The 21970-nt window shown below is 43.9% G+C and overlaps 2 protein-coding genes across 3 annotated transcripts in view; one reads left to right on the top strand and one right to left on the bottom strand.

The window, feature by feature from the left end:
- Positions 1–5367: 5367 nt before the first annotated feature.
- On the bottom strand, positions 5368–8721 carry COX17 (cytochrome c oxidase copper chaperone COX17). The gene is made up of 4 exons (XM_075197853.1): positions 8590–8721; positions 7111–7272; positions 5860–5969; positions 5368–5545 (listed from the first exon to the last, which is right to left on the bottom strand). The coding sequence occupies exons 2-3, from the start codon at positions 7227–7229 to the stop codon at positions 5885–5887; spliced, it is 204 nt and encodes a 67-aa protein (XP_075053954.1). The 5' UTR covers positions 7230–7272; positions 8590–8721; the 3' UTR covers positions 5368–5545; positions 5860–5884.
- A 662-nt stretch (positions 8722–9383) lies between these two features.
- Positions 9384–21970, top strand: part of CFAP44 (cilia and flagella associated protein 44) — a 31699-nt gene continuing 19112 nt past the window's right edge. The window contains exons 1-15 of one of the 2 annotated variants that reach the window (XM_075197431.1): positions 9384–9514; positions 10383–10466; positions 11122–11409; positions 11774–11887; positions 13754–14366; positions 16220–16382; positions 16983–17085; positions 17184–17400; positions 17717–17831; positions 18660–18824; positions 18911–19066; positions 19203–19250; positions 20733–20832; positions 21060–21154; positions 21729–21938. In XM_075197431.1, the coding sequence (XP_075053532.1) occupies positions 9484–9514; positions 10383–10466; positions 11122–11409; positions 11774–11887; positions 13754–14366; positions 16220–16382; positions 16983–17085; positions 17184–17400; positions 17717–17831; positions 18660–18824; positions 18911–19066; positions 19203–19250; positions 20733–20832; positions 21060–21154; positions 21729–21938 (2502 nt within the window). In that variant the 5' untranslated portion in view covers positions 9384–9483. The remainder of the gene's footprint in view (positions 9515–10382; positions 10467–11121; positions 11410–11773; positions 11888–13753; positions 14367–16219; positions 16383–16982; positions 17086–17183; positions 17401–17716; positions 17832–18659; positions 18825–18910; positions 19067–19202; positions 19251–20732; positions 20833–21059; positions 21155–21728; positions 21939–21970) is intronic. The other variant, XM_075197432.1, reaches the window with a different exon arrangement.

The raw sequence follows: 21970 nt of genomic DNA on the forward strand, positions 1-21970 counted from the left end.
GAAAACAGAACAAAGACACAACATGATACAAAAATATATACAAACACAGGTGACGGGGGAAAGCAAATCAGATTATTTCTGGGACAGATAGTGAAAGTGATGGTAGAAATCAGCCAGAAGTAGGTTGAAGCCTAAGAAAACAGGGCTAGCGAAACAGGCCAAGAGGTACAGGGGGTGATGGAATAGTAGAAGGAGCACACAAGGAAAGAGGGCCCTGGTCCTAAGAGCTTACATCCTAAAGGGAAGGGGGAGACACAAATAGGGTGGTACTAACTGGGGGAGAGAGCCAGGACAGGGGAGTTAGGAGGAGGACTGATAGACTTGAATAAAGAAATGAGTCTTAAGGGCACGCTTGAAGCCTTTGAGAGTAGATGCTAACCTGATGGAACGTGGAAGATCGTTCCACAGCTGGGGAGCAGCCCGGGCAAAGTCCTAGAGACAGGAGTGAGAAGAGGTGATCAGTGAAGTAGTGAGGCGGCGGTCACAGGCAGAGCGGAGGGGGCGGCTAGGAGTGTAGGTAGAGATGAGGTTGGAGATGTAGGAGGGGAGGATTGACTAAGAGCTTTAAAGGTGAGGGTGAGGAGTTTAAATTTAATTCTGTAGGGTATGGGGAGCCAATGTAGTGACTGTTGGAGGGAGACTGCAGAGACAGAGCGGTGGGAGAGAAAAATGAGGCGGGCAGCAGCATTGAGGATAGACTTAAGAGGGTCAAGGTGAGAATCAGGTAGGCCAGAGAGAAGGAGGTTACAGTAGTCAAGGTGAGAGTGAACAAGGGTTTTCGTGGCTTCTGTGGTAAGAAAGGGACGTATCTTAGATATATTACGAAGGTGGAAGTAGCAGGATTTTGAGAGTGACATATTGTGAGGATTGAATGAGAGGGAGGAATTAAAGATGACCCCAAGGCATTGGACTTGGGGGACAGAAACGAGGGTAGTGTTATTAACAGAAATAGAGAGGGGAAGGTGGGAGAGTCCTGGAAGGGGTGAAGACTATAAGCTCGGTCTTGGAAATATTGAGTTTAAGGAAGCGTTGGGACATCTAAGATGAAATGGCCGAGAGACAGGAGGAGACACGAGACAGAAGGGAAGGGGAGAGGTCAGGGGATGAAAGATAAATTTGGGTATCATCAGCATAGAGGTGGTACTGGAGGCTAAAGGAGCGGATGAGGACACCAAGGGAGGAGGTGTAGAGGGAGAAAAGCAGGGGGCCAAGAACGGAGCCTTGAGGAACGCCAACAGGTAGGGGAAGAGGGGGTGATGTAGAATCATGAGTAGAGACTGAGAAGGAGCAGTTGGAGAGGTAAGAGGAAAACCAGGAGAGGACAGTGTTACAGGGGTCTATAGATTTGAGAGTTTGCATAAGGAGTGTGTGGTCAACGGTATCGAAGGCAGCAGAGAGGTCAAGAAGGATAAGAAGGGAGTAGTGTCTATTGGACTTAGCGAGGAAAAGGTCATTAGTGACCTTAGTGAGGGCGGTTTCAGTGGAGTGGAGGGGGCGAAAACCAGATTGGAGCGGGTCAAGGAGTGAGTGAGAGGAGAGGAAGGAGGTGAGACGGTTGTAGACAACCCGTTCAAGGAGTTTGGAGGCAAAAGGAACAAGCGAAATAGGGCGGTAATTAGAGAGAGAGGCGGGATCAAGGGACGGTATCTTGAGTATGGGGGAGACAAGAGCATGTTTAAAAGAGGAGGGGAAGATTCCAGAGGGGAGGGAGAGGTTGAGGAGGTGGGCAAGGTGGGAGCAGGCTTCGGGAGAGAGGGAGCGGAGAAGGTGGGAGGGGATTGGGTCCTGTGGGCAAGTGGACGGGGGAGAGGAAGAGAGAAGGGTATGGACTTCATCTGCAGATACCGGAGTGAAGGAAGAGAAGGAGGGTGAGCTAGCAAGAGGGGAGAAAGGAGATAGCAGCAGAGAAGGGGGACAGAATGGGCATGGAGGGTGGGGTAAGAAGGGACTGCTAGACTCAATCTTGGAGGTGAAGTGGGTAGCAAAGTCGACAGAGTGTGGGGGGGAAAGTGGGAGAGGAGGGAGTTGAAGGTGGCAAAAAGCCGACGGGGGTTGGAGGATTGGGAAGAAATAAGAACTTTAAAGAAAGATTGTTTAGAGAGCGATAGGGCCGAACTGTAAGAGGCAAGTATGAACCTGAAGTGGAGGAAGTCAGCATGAGTGCGTGATATTCCCCAGAGCCGTTCTGCACTGTGGGAGCATTCTTGAAGATAGCGGGTAAGTTTAGTGTGCCACAGTTGCGGCGGGGACTGACGAAGCTTGACGGTGACAGCCGGGGCGACAGTCAAGTGCAGCGGTAAGAGTGCGATTTGTAAAAGGAGACAGAGAGAATACAGGAAGAAGAGATGTAAAGTATGAGTCAGGGAATAAGAAGCAGAGACACCAGATGGGTGAGTTTAGAAAAAAGTTAGATGAGACAGTGACATCAGGTATGATTGGAAGGCAATCGTATAACATAAGGCATAATACAAGGTGCACTGAGCTGGTTATATAAGTCCACAGGACAAGAGGGAGCCAGTTCACAGTTCAAGCTAAGTGGAGCAACAGTGCGGTGTAAAGGTGGGAATCCAAGCAGCATAAGAGGAATCACCAACTCAATACTGCAGCAGCCTGAATAAGTGTAAGAAACATCACCAGGGAGAGTCCATGCAGTTACCAATCCAGGTGGTAAAGGATATCCGAGCTCACGGCTGATTGTTGTCCTCATGTAGCATTTTTTGCAGGTAAAAGGTTCCCCTCCTGTATATCTCTAACTGTACTAACTAAATTAGTTAATACACTTGTAAGAATTTCACTTATAAGAATTCTCACTAGCTAACAGCCTCACAGCATATATTTAAGGTATTGACCTACCCTAACATAAACGTGCAGACGAGAGACACAAAGTCATCGGGGGGGTCTGGTAATGACGTTCCTAGAGAATGAGAAGATCGCACCTCATCCAACATCTACAAATCTCCGCTTAGCTCTCTAGTACTTGGCTCATACAGAGCGACGTGATGTAGTAGATTATACGGTGATCATATGTCTCAGAGACCATCAACTTTGGCCTGATACTCACCTAGGACCACCCACATCTGGTATTGTCATAGTGTTGGTGAACATCAGGTCTCTGCTGCTTGGGACAAGCTGTGGTCACTCAGCTGGGTCTAAGGCATAGAGAATACACCAAACAAGGCCCTGAGTATTGGACAAATAGAGAGTTGTGGGAAAGAGCGGTGGATAAGATGTTGGATATTTGCCGCTCTGTAGCTTTCACCTAATTAATCACAGTGAGGAAGCAATGTAGAGCTTAGGGTCTCCTACAGATAGTTGTCCCCATAATGGCGGCCTGGCGACACTGATGATCCATCAACGCTGGTTCCAGCATGAAAGGTGAGCTGGGTCTGGTGTGTCTAGTAGGTAGGTCTTGTAAGTACCCCTCAGGCTGGTAGAACAGCCTCAGGGTCATGGGTTCGATTCCCAACCAGGGCCCCATCCGTATGAAGTTTGTAACCAAAGCTGCACCAACATACATCTGCTCTCTTGTCTCAAAATATCTCCCAACTCGGCAACTTCGTTCTGCACAAGATCTGCGTCTCTCATCCACCCTCATTACATCCTCCCATTCCCGGTTACAGGTATTTTTTCAGGCTGCAGTCATTTTGTGGAATTCTCTCCCTCGCACAATAAGACTCTCCTCTGGTCTACAAACTTTCAAGCGTTCTCTGAAAACCCACCTCTTCAGACAAGCTTATAATATTCCTCAACCACCCTCTTAACCTCACTACATTACCCTATTACCACCCATTACACAATTTCACACAAGACAACTACCCCCTGACCAACATTGTTGTGCGACAGGATCATTTAGCTCATGGTTGTCCAACCCGCGGCCCAGCAGGAGTTTTGGTTGTGGGGGCAGCGCTGAAAAAAAAAATCCTGCAAGAAAAAAAAAAAGAAAATACTTACCTTGCGGTCACATCAGCTGGCGCTCCGGCTCCCTCCCTGGTCTCCTCCTCCGTGTGGCGCTCACAGTGAATGTCAGGGGTGATGTCATCACACCCAACATCCATTGTGTAGCGCAGCACAGAGAAGTCACCCGCACGAACTATCAGCAGCAGTGAAAGATTATCCAGTATCTTGTTGTTGTTACTCTGAATTTGGACTTTCTGCACCATGCAATTATGAACTAGCTGTGTTCTCTGTATGTATCTAATATAAATATTGAGATAATTGTATTTTTAATATTTTAAACCATTTTAAATGTGCAGTGCTGAGTAGGGTGAAATTATCACCCACTGTTACCCTCATCGGAGGCTGCTCCATGAGCCATTTTTCCCGCCACCCTATCTTTAAATCTCTGTAGATTTCTATTAGTCCTCCTGATGCTACCTATATCGGTGACCATTTCAAACTGGTCAATAAAAAAAATGATCCATGGGTGCAGAAAGAGAGGAGAAAAAAGTTTTTGGCATTTAATTCCACGAACCCCACTAAGGGGCAGATGCAGGTAAGTTAAATTGCAGCTGGTAATGGGACTACTGCTTTAATCATGATTCTGCAACAGGTTTCCTAACTCTTACTAACTTCATTTCCAAGTAAGTTTAATATGTTAACTATGTTTTCTATGGTTTTTTGGATGATCAGCTATCGTTAGTGTTAGTGTATTTTATGTGCGGCCCAAACCAACTCGTCGTCTTCCAATGTGGCCCAGGGAAGCTAAAAGGTTGGACACCCCTGATCTAGCTTATGAGTCACCTTTGCAGTCTGGCTGGGCTGAAATGCAAAATGTAGACTTAACCTCATGTATCAAGCTCCCATTGTCCCATAGATTGTAAGCTTGCGAGCAGGGCCTTCTCACCTCTTTGTCTGTTTTACCTAGTTTGGTTATAAGTTTACTGTGTTTGTCCCCAATTGTAAAGCGCTACGGAATATGTTGGCGCTATATAAATAAATGATGATGTTCTCCCTGTGTTTGTATTGGGTTTCCTCCCACACTCCAAAAACATACCAGTAGGTTAACCGAGTGCTGAAGAAATAGACCCCAGTTTGTGGGTGGGGTACAGAATTTAGACACTAAGCTTCAATGGGGCAGCGACTAATGTGAATTATTAAATATTTTCTAAAGTGCTGCATAATATTGTGATATATAGAAATAAAAGTTAAATACGGTGGACATTTCCTGCAGGATCTAAAGTTAATCTGCAAAATGTGAATCATCCAACATCCCGACCACAGCACCACGTGTGTTATTGTACATAGGTGACACCAACACTATTCTCACTATATAGTATATGGATATAAATGATACCACTATTCTGTAACATAATTCCCGGATCAGGATCTTCAGGTATAAAACCCATTACATTGTGTAAAGAAACAATAGAAAACTTTTAATTTTATTTAATTTTCTGCTCTTTAATAGAATTCAAAAATAAACTTTGTAGCATTAGGTAATTTTAGAAGACCAGACAAACTTGTAATCCACATCTCCATTCAGCATCTACTGTGGTTATTTCATTAGAAGATATAAGTTAAAATGTCCCAAACAGCACACAAGACCCTGCAAGAGATGAAGGCAAAGTATTAGGCAGCGACCTCTGATCACATCCTCTACAGCCCTATATAGATAAATTATCATTATTTTCTGTTGTCTGTCTAGTAATCAATCTACTGCCCCCTGCTGGACTGCATGTGACACAGCACCATGGAACAATAGTACGAAGCAGTCTCAGTATTTATATATAATTATCTTTAGATTATATCATCTTATATGTAGTCTAGAAAAGCTGCTATAGCTGAATGTACGTTAGAGAGGTCACTAAAGTGATATAATGCCCACATTTATCATTATAATGAATGTCTGAGGATACTTACAACACACTCCGTCTCCCGGCCGCCATCACACCTTAAACCCCAGGGACCGCATACATTCCTTGTGAGCCTCGATGAGGTCCTGGCAATTCTCCTCGCCCTTCTCAATGATGCTGGACAGAGAACACAACACAAAGATACACAGATTATTGTACACAAGTGATAATAGAGTATAAACTCCTGTAAGGAATATCTGGAAAAATAGATCCGATTTCAGTGTTTCCTGCGCATATGTAATGAAGAATCACGGGGCCATTGCTGTACACTATTCTGATATTGGCAGTCACCTCGGATTACTGTGCCCTCCCGCCGTTACACGGTCACAGACATATAATGTACAGTACAGCATTATCCTATATATTACACACCTCTCGGGAACAGATCTCTGCATGATGGAGGCCGGGAATCAGAATCTAACACTCCAGGGTCCATAAGGACAGATCTATGTATCCAGTTCCTATAGAATACACAGCACAGACTCCCAGAGGCCACGTACTGTATATTACACTAAGCCCCAGCATCATACAATCTATGCTCATGTTAAAGCAGATCTCATGCTATGATATTAGTTTCTGTGGATGTCCATAAACACAGAATGTTATGATACTGGGGTCCCCAGACAGCTGCTGTGGTCAGAGGAGGCGGCTGCCTCACTCATCGGTGGAGCCTCGTTAGGACCTCGGAGAGCACCCTGGACCACAGGAGACGGTGGGACACTCTCCGGCTTCCTGCCAGTCTCTTATCACATAGTCAGTGTGTTATACAACAACACGCCGGCGGCAGGAGTGACCCCACCTCCCCCGACAGAAAACACATCGGACCGCAGGCAAATAATATTCTGATATGCGTGTCATCTTCAGGTTTGAACTAGTATTATATTATATTATTGCAGTCATAGAAAAGGATATGAGGAGAATAAACAAAATCAAAATACACTTTGGACGTAAGCTGCCAACATTAATAAATCAATAACAGCCATTAACGGTGAGTTACAGAAACCTGCGGAATTAGAGTGTAAGCAGAATAACCACATTCGGACCATTATTACAGGACAGAGCTCAGGAACATAAAGCCGTTGTGTTGTACATGAAACACCCTGATAATGGCCGTCTCTACGTATAGAACATATTTAGTTTCACTTTCAGGACAAGTTACAACAACCCGTCGGCTGATCCAGAGATGTCTGATATGATGTAACCGGGAGAGAGATTGTAGTCAGCCCGGCACACGGGGCCGAGGGCCACGGTCACTCACCAGGCATCACGCACCTTCTTCGTCTCCGGACACGCACAACACGCCTTTAATGGTTTCTTCTCTTGGTTTTCTGCGCTCACCGTCGTGGATTCGCAACTCGCAGCCGCCAAACTAGACATAGTGGGATCGTGTCGCTGCCCCTGCGCGCGAGAGGAGGCTCAACTGCAAGAAACGTCACAATCAATTCCGAAACACAGAACACACACAAGATCTCCCTGTGGGTCTAACATTGTAATATATAATACTGTGACTGATACAACGACTGAAGTTTACACCAGATGTGTGTAAGAGGCTCATACAACATGTAAATAATACGGTTTCCCTATACGTGTAGCACTGCACATGAAAGGCAGGTTCAGTAACGTGACCCAGGCTCAGTGTTCTCAGGGCTAAACATAGATCCACAGACCGGCCGCCTGTAACAGAGATATATGAGGAAGTTATATTTCCTTCACACGCACACACTACAGCTGTGCCCACCACCCAGCGGGCACCCTCGCCCTAATGCCCCCCACTCACATACCAGTTTAGTATTCTCTCCGATTCCCATATGATACAAAGTTATTTACATTACAACAATAATACAACACTGTAGGATACATGAAACATTATCCACAGAGAAAAATAACTACTAAATATCCCAACAGAAGCAGCGATGCCCAGTGACGTACTGTGCCACCCCTCCCAGGTACCTACTGTGCCCCCCTCCCAGGTACCTACTGTGCCGCCCCTCCCAGGTACCTACTGTGCCGCCCCTCCCAGGTACCTACTGTGCCCCCCCCCTCCCAGGTACCTACTGTGCCCCCCCCTCCCAGGTACATACTGTGCCCCCCCCTGCCAGGTACCTACTGTGCCCCCCCCTGCCAGGTACCTACTGTGCCCCCCCCTCCCAGGTACCTACTGTGCCCCCCCCTCCCAGGTACATACTGTGCCCCCCCCTGCCAGGTACATACTGTGCCCCCCCCTGCCAGGTACATACTGTGCCCCCCTCCCAGGTACCTACTGTGCCCCCCCTGAACCACATAGAGGACACACGTGTGACCTTTCCATAACTTTGGAGCTCCACAAGTGTCCTTGTAACCAGGTCACAGTAAGACAGATAGCATGACCTTCATACATACGTAGATGACCTGTACCCACATACATGTATCATATCTGTCCAATGTCACAGAACCCCCATCCAATCCCCTCCCCAAAAGTTACAGCTGACCTCTGCAGCCAGCCCCCTCCCCAACATATCTCATCCCCCTAAATAACAACACAAACACCTGAAACAGGTATGACCTAGGTCCCATAATCACCCAGAGAACACAGAACATGCTACATACAACTGATGACCCTGAACAACATATAACATACTAGATACACACTAATGCTGCTGACAGCCCAGGCTCTCGGTTTATCTCGAGGAGGAGCAGCTGCGGCCGTGTTATAATGCGCTATATAGTATTATATAACATGTATGTAACATGCACTCACGTGTTGTATGATGCAGGAGCTCAGCAACTGTGACTCAGTAACACGGGGCGTTCCCACTGCGCCACCTGGTGCCCGCCCGCTGTAACTGCAATACCACTGACATCGGAACAGTGCCACCTGGTGGTGCTCTCGCTGTAACTGCAATACCACTGACATCGAACAGCGCCACCTAGTGCTCCCGAATACCACTGACATCGGAACAGCGCCACCTGGTGCTCCCGCTGTAACTGCAATACCACTGACATCGGAACAGCGCCACCTAGTGCTCCCGCTGTAACTGCAATACCACTGACAACGGAACAGCGCCACCTGGTGCTCCCGCTGTAACTGCAATACCACTGACATCGGAACAGCGCCACCTGGTGCTCCCGCTGTAACTGCAACACTACTGACGTCGGAACAGCGCCACCTGGTGCCCGCCCATTGTAACTACAATACCACGGACATCAGAACAGCGCCACCTGGTGCTCCCGCTGTAACTGCAATACCACTGACATCGGAACCGCGCCACCTGGTGCTCCCGCTGTAACTGCAACACTACTGACGTCGGAACAGCGCCACCTGGTGCCCGCCCATTGTAACTACAATACCACGGACATCAGAACAGCGCCACCTGCCGACAGATGGTGGTATCGCAGTAAAAGGCGGCACAAGTCATGTTACCGGTGCTGTCCGGTATGTCATCATCACCACTGTGTACTGAGCTCACCGGGACCACTCCTCTCACACTTTCCACCCCGCCCCCCATCCGATTAATGGTATGGAAGCCTGGGGCGGGCTTTATACTTCCGTCATCAACATAAGTGAATCTCCGCCTCCTGGGCACGTGATGCTGCTGCCATGGTGATTCCATGATGCCGGGTCCCTCGTATCTTAGCAACGGTATCAACAAAGATGGCGGCCAAGGAGGAGGCTGCGGGGAGAGGTAGAGAGACTGCACTGTGTATTGTGATCCTGCGAATATCTACTTACTGACATATATATATATATATATACACACTACATACACATTATACACATACACTATATATATATATATATCATCATCATCATCATTTATTTATATAGCGCCACTAATTCCGCAGCGCTGTACAGAGAACTCATTCACATCAGTCCCTGCCCCATTGGAGCTTACAGTCTAAATTCCCTACTATAGACACACACTCACACACAGACAGACAGAGAGGGAGAGACTAGGGTCAATTTTTTTTTTTTTGATTGCAGCCAATTAACCTACCAGTATGTTTTTGGAGTGTGGGAGGAAACCGGAGCAATTACACTATATATATATATATATATACTACATACACATTATACACATACACTATATATATATATATATATATATATATATATATATATATATATATATATATATATATACATATATATATATATATATATACACAGTACATACACATTATACACATACACTATATATATATATATATATATATATATATATATATATACTACATACACATTATACACATACACTATATATATATATATATATATATATATATATATATATATATATATATATATATACACAGTACATACACATTATACACATACACTATATATATATATATATATATATATATATATATATATATTACTAGTCATGCTTCCATTTATTTTATGAACTAATGAGAGCTATGGTCCCACAAGCAGTGACTTGCAGAGCAGTTGTGCTGTGTAGATTGTGTGTGGAAATAAGGTTATAGCTATGTAATGATACATCCTGTGTCCAGTTCGCACTTACAGTCATGAGTCAGATTTTCTGTTAGTTGCAGATAACTCAGAAGCCCCCACGGATCAGACAGACTCTGGTACAGGAGATGGGAGCGCACAGCAGTCACCAGATCACGCAGGTCAGTGAATGAGCCCATAATGGGAGTAATACTGTATTATGCAGCCCGAGATGTTTGTTCTCTGACAATTCTGACATTACGCTGCTTTTCCTTTACATTTAACATGTTCCCTAGGTAGTAAGGCAGCTTTAATATTCATTATCATTCAAGAAAAACAAATACATTTGTACTGCGATCAGCAATAACATATCCCAGGACGTGACTCTTAACATAAGTCATCCATATTCATCTTGGAAGCCATCACATGTTGTACCAGGTCATGTGACGTTCCGGTGTACTCTGAGAGCAGCAGCAGACGCTGGAACCTCTGTATGATCATAGGGGACATGTGGTGGATCTCAGACAAGTGTAATGTGTAGATCTGTGTGCCAGGACATATTACTGTTGCCCCTTACAAATGGAGAATAGACGTGTGAGGAAAGAGCAGCCAGAGCTCTATTGGGACCCAAGCATGTTGCAGTCACAGCCTGGGGCCCATTTGGGACTCAGGGGCCTATTGCTGTTGTGCCCAATGCTCTGTTGCTACGCGAATAATATGTGGGAGGGACGGCATGGAGTGTGGATATTGTGCCACTGTCCAACATCTGCGGATGTGATGGTTTATGGTTTAGTGTTCATGCTGTAATGAGCTAATCTCATCTATAAATTGCTGCAGCTGATCCTGCACTAGATGGACTGGGACAGAGCGCTGTGGATGAAAACATTAACATGGCAGGAAAACAAGAAGGAAATAGACCCGACACCATCAGTCCAATTACTGGAGGGGGAGAAAGTGCATCGGATACAGACAAAGAGCCGGCCCCTGAGGGACACAAATTCGATACTTTGCCAGTCTCAGAAGGTGAGTTACCCGGTGAGGACGGTGGAACAGATATACCCGAGGAGCCTAATAAAGACGTTGTCAGAGGCACCAGGGGTAGCCGACATGAAGCCCCTCTAGATGGTATGTACAGTGGGCATTTTTGAAAGTAGAGTTTTGTGTAAATAATTGAGCTATTAAAAACGTATGGATCAGAAAAATGACAGAGCATTAGAACGACGTGGAACTATTTATATCATGTATTTAGCACATAGTGAACGTAATTAGTCTCTTTTGGACATTAATCCTCTTCCAATCTTTCTTAGTTTTTCCCTTTTTGGGTTTATGCAAAAACCATCTTCCACTTCTTCCATAAATATCTGTCTGTATCCTAAATGCCGTTTACTGCGATGTACATAGTGTTACTATGAGTGTCAGCACACGGTGGAGTTTGTCAGTTGTGTTTTATGTATATCTTTCTTAAAAACTCCAAATAATCAATGTGCAGGTGAAGAAGGAGATGAGAGACAGGAGGTTACCGAGCCTCAGAACACATCCGATTTGGAGGGTGACCCTAATGTGGGCGATGGGGGAGAGAAAGAGGAAAGACTGGAGCAATCTGGTGGGTTTAATATTCCTCCGTTTACCTGTGATCATGCTCACTCCTGGTATTACATGGAAAGTGACATTAACACATATTGTATAAAAATATTTATTATGGAACAGAAATTAATTTTATAGGAAACAAATGTATTATATTGTATATTATTGATTTTAATTATATTTGTGGTGATGGCTATCAGCGTAGGTCAAGTGTAATTGAGTGACCCATTAAAGTCCCCTATTTTTTGCAGCTATTACGTTTGGAACAAATCTACAGGCAAATTAGCATGAAGAGAGATACTTTCTGTTTCAAAATTTCTCGGGGAATCCATAGAGACAATTTTGAGATATATTTTTATTTATTACCAACCTTTATCTATAAATCCCAGTAGCAGAGCTAGGCTACGTGTGATAGCCCAGCTGTTGTGGAACTACAAGTCCCAACATGCCCCGGCAGCTAAGATCACAAGTGAAATAAGTAACCTTACTGCATCTTCCAGTGTAAGAGATGAGCCTGTAACTGTCTCTTTACACACCCTACAGGCAGGGAGAGTGTACTGCACCCTAATTTCAACAAACGCTCGCTGTTTCTTCAGTACTTTACTTTGTCTTTGTTGGCAACTAACGTGTCCTCATTTCAGTCAGGAAAGAAGCCTTTCCACGTGTAAAGATGCTTTATTAACAGGACATTGTACTAAAGCATTATATATATATATATATATATATATATATATATATATATATATATATATTGATATGCTCTTCTTCCTGAGTATAACAAGGTTATTCCCATATATGAAATGGTTTAGTTATTGCTTTGAATGACCAAGCGAATGTTCTGCAATTTTCCTTCACAGTTCAGCCACTTGAGGCGCTGTTTCTTTGTAGTCTATTCTACATTGGCCGTACATGCTGCCCTCAACTAAATCTTCTTAATATATAGAAGAAAGCAGACACTACATGTATAGGATATAGAGGTTATTGATCCATGCTCAGAGGCTTTCTTTAGTTCTCCTGCCAGTAGAGGGCAGTGTGGTGGAAGAATATATGGATACAGTGGCGGAGAGTCTTCCACTAGATGGGGCAAGAGGGGGAGGGCAGAAGACACAGGGTGAAGATAAGGGTCCTGCTGACGACACAGAGGGGAAAACAATTAGAAAATAAACTCATTTTAGTTGTCTTTGCTGATACAATAACAATTTTCACTGGCAACATTCTTCTCCAAGATTCGTGAGCACTGTCCTTATCTGACGGGTGAGTCAAGCAGGAGACAAACGGCAGATAGTATTAGTATTATATAGTATTACGTCCTACGTATGTGCAGCTGCTGCCTTGTCACACACACAGGTTCAAAACGTTGCCCAGATATTGCCATAGTGCACAACTGGAACAACTTCCTACTGTGAGACACGGTTCTGCAGAACGTTTGGAGAAAACGAACTGTGATTATGTGTGTTTACATTTACACATTGGGTAGAAGGAGAAAAGGTGAGATAGAATTATGATTATTACAGAATCTTCCTGATCATGTCACCTGCAAGGAGTGTCACTTATGGGCTAGAACGTGAACATTTCACCCTCCTCCTGTCTCCCATGGCTCCGTGTCCAGACGATGTTTGAAGTAATTCTATATTAATGGTGTTATGATGTAACAACTGGGTTATCCAATATCCCACTTAGTATGTCACAGTTTACAGCGAGGCGGTCACTGCAAGATGTTGACCACTGAAATATAATGGCAGATGTGTTGTTTTATAGTTATATAATCTGCCCAAGAATCAAACATCGATGGTGAGGGCAGAGCTAGTGTTTATTATAACTTAGTTACAATTAGTCTATTATAACATTTGTATGATTTTATATTGCTTTGTTTTTATTAAAATAGAATCATCCTCTGGAGAAGACCCTCAATCAGCAGAAGGCCCTCAACTAGCAGAAGACCCTAGACAAGGAGAAGATCAAAAGGTAACAGAAGATCCTAAATTAACAGAAGATACTAATCTAGCAGAAGATCCTCAACTAGCAGAATCTCAACCAGCAGATGACCCCCAAGTAGCAGAAGATGTTAGACAAGGAGAAGATCCCAAACTAGCAGTAGATCCTAATGTAACAGAAGATCCTCAAGTAGCAGAAGATCCTCAACTAGCAGAAGATCCTAAAGTAGCAGAAGACCCTAAAGTAGCAGAAGATCCTGAAGTAGCAGAAGATCCTGAAGTAGCAGAAGATCCTAAACTAGCAGAAGATCCTAAACTAGCAAAAGATCCTAAACTAGCAGAAGACCCTCAACTAGCAGAAAACCCTCAACTAGCAGAAAACCCTCAACTAGCAGAAGACCCTCAACTAGCAGAAGACCCTCAACTAGCAGCAGATGAAGAGGAGGAAATAGAACAGACAGAGGATACGATACCAGATGACTTTTTCTATGATTATGAAAGAATCTGCTCCCAGCCTTACATCTCCCCAGACTCTGGGATCCCTGGAACAGTCCTTCAACTCCTGTATCCTTCATCCTGCAAGAGAATACTGAATATCTGTTGTACAGTAGGACTTGGTGTAGTTTGAACATCTCCGACACCATTCTTCTCGTAGGAGAATAGTGCTTTCTTGTACAGGAGACCATAGTTTAGGGACATCTGTTGTATGCTTCCTGTAAGTGAGATGTTAGACTTAGCAGTGCAGGAGAACTGTCTTGTTGGACTATTTACTGTACTGAATAATGAGGATATGAGCACATAGATGGATCTGCTGTATCATGTGATAAATTCCAGGAGAAACAGCTCACACTTTGTAACTGAAGGCAGCCAATCAATTCTGTGTTACAAGTCTCAAAGCAAATATATGATTGGTTGCTGTGGGTTTATGTTTGTTCCGGGTCTGCACAGTTATTACATCACCCAGACATAGACCATTGTTGTAGAGCGACTCTGTATCACAGTTGAGTCAAGATAACAGAATTCCCTTAAAGGAAACACCACCAAAAGCTGAATCATCAACTTTGGGTGGAGTTCTGTAAGTTAAACATTTAACCAGATTCTACTTACCCAGAGTCATGTCACCCATTAGGTAACCTAGGCTCTTGCCTTGGGCACAGTGGACTTTAAGGACCTGGATTAACTTAACCTGTTTTTATGTGTGTGTATGTGTGTGTGTGTGTGACAGAAGGAGGGGGGAGAGGTGCCTCCAACCAGTATATTGCCTGGGGCCCGTGGGGTCTTACCCAGACATGGTACTTACCTGGTCTTTGGCATTCCACACAATCTAGCAGCTCCCTAGTGCGCTCCAGCGATGCTGTCCTCGTTCCTCCCTGCATTAATATGTGCCCAGCTCCAGCAGGGACAGGGGGGTCTCTGATGTCAGTGGAGGTCCACAGATTCTCTCCTGCCCCTCTAATACAGGCAAAGTGCAGTCCATCCGCAACACTCTGAATGCGGGAGAGAGATCCGCCTGCGCTGAACGTTGCAGACATCGAGGAACTTACCCCAGATCAGGTTATCGGGGTAGTAATGTTTTAGATTAATGTTTAGTTTATGGAGCGAGCCTCTGAGACCGACTAATATTCAGGACGTTAAACAAGGCCCACATCCCCAAGGTGCAGGCGATGATCTGCAGAAGAACAACTGTGACCTTCTGCATGGTACATAGATAGGTAACTTGTCCCTGGTATAGGAGAGTCAGTCTCACAGCTGTGATGATCCAACAAAACTGGGACGTATGTCTGTTTTTTTGTTTTTTTTCCCCCATAAAACCCGCATCTCTGTATTGCGCTGCTCACCACAGATGGGTACTCACACGTCCGTATGTAGATTTAGTCGGGTTTTACACTGACTGTTCCTTACAACTGTAGAGGCCGAGCGAGGGAGGAGAGGGGAGGCGAGGTGGAGTACAGTAAGGACACTGTCAGGAGGTGAATGTCTTCTACTCTGGAGGTCTGGTGCCGCGTACTGATGATCCTGACGGCCAGCTGCTTCTGATTGGCTGATTGACCCCTCCAGCTGATCATTAGGAAACCTACTATATTATATGAAGTTGTGGCCATCTCTTTACTTTACTTAATTGATATTTCTATTTAGACTGTGGCAGAAAAGAAGATTCCCGCTTGATTTCTAAAGGGGAAATTAGAGATATTTGTGTTTACTTGAATTTAATTTAAATTGCATTTGTATTTTGTATTGCATTTTAATTATATTTTATACGGTAAATGGGACTTTATTAATAACTGTCCAGACACTATTTTCCCCTGTGTATATGACTCCTCATTTCATTATTATATTGTATACAAATAGAACCACTGAAAACTAATATTCCAGGACGACATCGGCAGACAAGATTGTTTCCTTAAATGTATTTATAGACATTCGTTTGGTTATGACTGCACCAAAAGGGCAAATCTCCACTTATTGGATGACCAGACCTTGCTGTATGTCGCCGGTACAATGAGTGTCATCCTAACACTGAGGACTCAGGAACAGCGATATCTGAGGACTAGCAGCGGCCGGGGTGTAGGAGGAGTGACCGTGAGTCTTTTTCTGCTCCATGAGACCCTTTAATACCAGAGAACTGTGACATTAACCACTGTGACCATATATCTATCCAAAGATTAATCCCAATAAGTGGGGCTCCCGTGTGTCTGAGTATTCTTAGGAGATCCCCTTTTTAACCAATAATCTTTAGCTCACAATACTTATTTTCCCATCATTTGAACATGTGATTTTCCCAAATTTACAGCAGATGTGGGATGGCTTCCTATGGCTGTTTTAGCGTATTTACCCCCTAATAGTTGTCATTGTCTTAAGGAAAATCTTATCTCAGAGCGGTATCTGATCTGTTGCCACAACTCTTACCCCCTATATTGTCATTGGATGTCTTCATCTCCTGCTTTATTTTACATGCCAGGTTGTATTGTTCTGTGGCTGGAGATACTTTTTATTTTGCTATTTCAGTTTTGTTATTAAGACCACACAGTATTAATAATATTCATCTCGCAGGACTTCCCCAAATGTCTTCTGTTACCACTAGCTGTTTGGATTTCTTGCTACTTTGTTACCTATCTGAACATCCGTTATCTGAGCATTGCTCAGTCTCTCATCTAGAAACATGAATATCTTTTCTTTTAGGTCCATCCCAGCAGGAAATATTTTGCAGTAGCTGAAAAAGGTCACAAACCGAACATTATCCTTTATGAATTCCCATCTCTAAAACCTTTTCGAATACTGAGAGGTGAGATCAGACTTATGTTTATTTCCTTTATCTCCGTTATCGGTTGTCACCTATAATCCTGGTCTGTGGTCATCAACGTTCTTCTCTTTCCGTCGTAGGAGGCACAGAGGAAGCCTACAGCTTTGTAGACTTTAATATGTCCGGGACACTTCTGGCCAGCGTCGGCAGCAGCCCAGATTACATGCTGACCATCTGGGACTGGAAGAGGGAGAAGATCATGTTACGGTCCAAGGCGTTCTCCCAGGACGTGTACCAAGTCACCTTCTCACCAGAGAACGAGGAGCAGCTGACCACCTGCGGGACAGGTCACATCAAGTGAGTGGTGGAATCCGGTGGTCCTTGCTCCACGCTCCGTTATTTGTACAGACAGCACCTGTAACACATCTTTGTATATCACATAGATTTCACATTGATTTATTCTGCTCCTTTCCTTCACATCAGAGTTCCCAGCAGTAGCTACTTTCAGTTCTGATCGGTGCAGAGTATGAAACGTTCAGGACCATATCCCAGAACTTTAGTATTTTCTTGTCAGAGTTGAACTCCTCACTGATAGGAAAGTAAATTAAGAAGATCACTTACACGTCTCAGAATAAACATAATACTGACTGGTGTCTGCATTGTCACTGTCTAGATTTTGGAAAATGGCGCGCACATTCACTGGCTTGAAGCTTCAGGGAGAACTTGGGAGATTTGGGAAGACTGCGCTGACTGACATACAAGGATACGTTGAACTGCCGGACGGGAAGGTAGTATAAGGAGATATAAGAGTAAATGGTTTTGAATATGTTTATTGTATATGGATTCAGTAATTTCCTCCCATGACGTAAGTGAGTTATATGTTTAGGAACTTATTTGACAAGTGTGTGTGATTCAGTTGCAGGATACTTATTTCTAAGTTATTATGTTATACAGGGCTTCTTACAATGGGCAGTGATTTGCTATTAGTCCTCAAAGAAGCTCTAATTCGTTAAACACAGGAATACTTATTACTATTTACTTTTCTGTGTATATTCCCCGCATCAGACAATCTCTGTTAGAACGAGATCATCCTCACAACACACTAAAGTGCTACCACCTATGGACAGATTGTGATGTAGTTGCAAAGAGATGGCATTAAGAGCAGTTAATGGACATGATTTATTTTGTAAATAGAACACGGGGATATACAGGGGATAAGAGACAATGTGTAAGGGGTGCTGTTCAGTGTTGGGGTTTTGAAGGTGAGTGTGAAATAATGCGGTGGATTATGGAAAGCCACCAGAGTGATTGAGAAGACTGTGAGCAGGAGAAATATCATTGTTAGAGTGAAACAATCCCAGTTGGAGAATTAAGAATAGGCCTTAGGAGAGATAGGCGAGAAACAGGTAGCCATATATATCGGTAGGTGACATAATGTTTAATAAAAAACAAAGTTCAATCACATTACATATATTAAACATAGTGGAAACCTGGACTGTAAGACAAGTGGTGTAACTCTGAGAATGTAGAAGGTGTACATATATCAAATGAGCGGTTATTGGGCACCTCCATGGGCACCACCTCAGACATCACTCTTACCCAACACGTTCCTACAGGTGATATCTGGGTCTGAATGGGGAAACATGCTGCTCTGGGAAGGTGGCCTCATCAAGGTGGAGATTTGTAGAAGAGGAAACAGACCTTGCCATAATGCTCCTATTAACCAGTTTGTCCTGGATGAAGGCGAGCTTATCACCATTGGTGCAGACGGGTTTGTTAAGGTGAGTATGAAATATGGAGTAGACTTTGATGGGAATAATGTAAATAACGTATTTCTGACTGTCCACCATGCGTTTCCCTCCATCAGGTCTGGGATTTCGAGACAGTGGACACTGCTGATACCATTGATGACACAGGTCTTCTGGAGATGGAGCCGATGAACGAGCTTCTGGTTGGAAAGAATGTCAATCTTCACTATATGGTTAAGACTGGGGATAGTGACTCCCCTGTATGGTTTGCTCAGGTATGATGGGTTCCTTGTGATCAAATTTAAGGAAATTAAAATCGCTTTATGCCTATAAATAACAGTCCCTCTTTTATCAGAGTCTATGTTAAAATTCAGATATACAAATCTATACCTGTTTCTTTGGGATTTGCAGGACGCCAATGGAGGAATCTGGAAGCTGGATCTGTCCTTCTCCAATATAGTAAGTTTTACTCTCGGTTCCCTATAGACCACTGTAAAAATGAAGGGGGAAAGCATTTTATGGGTCATTTAATAACATTGCATCTTGCTGCAAAATTAGCTATCAGCTAGACAGATCAAAGCTAATTTCTGATTGTTTCTTGATGTTCAGCGTAAATGTAGAGCTTAAATGCAATGTTAGTAATTGGGTCTTCAGAAGAGCCCTGATTAGTGTAAAGGCCCGATAGAACCGTGACTTAATTGCTTAAGCAATTCCAACTGTTATTAAATACACTTTTATTTATTCTGTATAGATGTATAGATAAATGTAGGGTTATGCACCTAGACTCTGATAACTATGCTAATTACTGAAATACAATTGGGAAAAACTGAGATGGAAAAAGACAGAAAGCTGCACAGTGTCAGGCAGCAGCTACAACGTCAAATAAAATCCTGGGATGCATAAAAGGGGAATAAATCCACATATTTTATAAGTTTGTAGTTAGACCAGACCTTGAATATGGGGGACAATTTTAGGCACCCGGCTCTTAGAAAGACGTACAAGAGCTAGAGAGGAATCAGAGGTTGGCACTCTCATAAGTAAAGGTTATGGAGAAAGGTCATAAAAACAAAGTTTGTTTACTGTGAAGAAAAGAAGTCTTGGAATTAATATGTATAAATACAGTCAAGGGCAATACAATAGGGCCATCGATTATAGAAAGGGTTCTTTACTGTAAGGGTAGGAATCCTTACTACAGGAGGTGGTAATGGTAACTTCACTATAGACTGTAAATATGGATCTTAGCCTTTCTTAAAAGTAATGTTTATCTGTAGCTATAATCAAAATGCAGAGGTTCAGAGGGGGTTTATATGAGTATATCATCATCATCATCATTTTCATAATTTGTTTATATAGCGCCACTAATCCCGCAGTGCTGCACAGAGAACTCATTCACATCAGTCCCTGCCCCATTGGAGCTTACAGTCTAAATTCCCTAATATAGACACACACACACACACACAGACACAGACAGACAGAGAGGGGGAGAAACTAGGGTGAATTTTGATAGCAGCCAATTAACCTACCAGTATGTTTTTGGAGTGTGGGAGGAAACCGGAGCACCCAGAGGAAACCCACGCAAACACAGGGAGAACATACAAACTCCACACAGATAAGGCCATGGTCGGGAATCAAACTCATGACCACAGTGCTGTGAGGCAGAAGTGCTAACCACTGAGTCACCGTGCTGCCCACATCAAATGTTCAAATGTTGGACTTGATGGACCGGAGTCATTTTGTAACATTACTATGTATTCGTGTCTCTACTTCTGTTTGGGGAGCTGGTCTATTGAAGTACACATACCTAACAGCATACAGATGATAAATAGATCTACTTAATAGATTACTTTTTGGGATGTCAGTGGGGAAGGACCTGGGAGGGGGACATTAATATCTGATGAAGTATCCGCATGATGTACAATAAACGTTTCCTTATCTCTGTAGACGCAGGACCCCGAGTGCCTGTTCTCCTATCACTCAGGAGGGATCAGAGCTATGGATGCGTCTCCGTCAACTTATCTGATGGCCACGACATCTCTAGACCGTAAGTTGAGAGGTCGTGTAGATTACTAGCGGCTGCCCACTGTTCTTATTACCTAAAGGTCACAGAATTTTATTTAATACCAGTGAGTTTGTATTTTAGAAAATAACAATTAATGGTCTGTTAATTATGTCAGGTGATTGGGCTTTTGGTTGTTCTATAATATGTGGACCATCGATGGAAATTCCGAGTTGTGGATGTAAGTGACAGTCCTGCCGTTTTCCTTCCAGGATCGGTGAGGATCTATGACTTTGCCGGGAAGGTCCCTCTAGTGGAGATGAAGTTCAAACAAGGAGGAACATCCCTGATATGGGCTCCTCGCATGGTGAGGTCCTGGGTTCATGCTGACCTCATGGGGGGGGGGGGGGGGGGGAAGAGGGCGCTACTGAAACTTGTTCAACTAACCAATCTCATTTGTGTTTCTGGTGAAAAATACAAAGTGTGATTTCATGGGTATTTCTCTGGCTGCGGAGGTCTGTGAGGCTTCTTAAATAAACAATTATGATCAGGGTACTTGTAAATCTTATACGGGCTGCTGTGGTGTAGGACATTTCCTAGAGATATCTATAGATGATCAAGGACTGTGAGTCAGATTGTATCCTGTTTGGGACTCTTCTGCAGAACCCTGTAGAGGTAGCTGGAACAGAGCAATGTTCTGCAGTCCTCTATAGAAGCGATGGCCTGGCTGATATACTGTCTATATATAACCTGTAGGAGAATAGTCTTGCTGTGCCCTCTTGTTGCGTTACTACACCTTCCACGTGCTACCACCATATTACTGTGTATAGTAACGGTTCTCCCAATTCCTCCAGGTTACAAGTGGGTTATTCTGTTTCAGAGAACAGGGTTCCAGTTAATATTCTCTGTCTCTGTTATAACCAATGTCTTGTTTTCCACAGGTCAATCCTAAAGGCGGTCTGTTTGCTGTGGGGTTCGAGGACGGAGTTGTGCGTATCCTTGAGGTTTATAACGCCCTCGGGATGAGACTCGTGGCTGGACGCAGCGGCCCACAGGACGCCGGAATAAGCCTGAAGCAAGCATTCAAACCGCACAGCGCCCCTGTCACCGCGCTGGCGTATGAGCGCAACGGAGAGATCCTCGCCACTGGCGTGAGAACAATGTCTACTTGAACTATTTATAT

This window comes from Mixophyes fleayi, chromosome 2 (genome assembly GCF_038048845.1).
Source record: "Mixophyes fleayi isolate aMixFle1 chromosome 2, aMixFle1.hap1, whole genome shotgun sequence".
NCBI lineage: Eukaryota > Metazoa > Chordata > Amphibia > Anura > Limnodynastidae > Mixophyes > Mixophyes fleayi.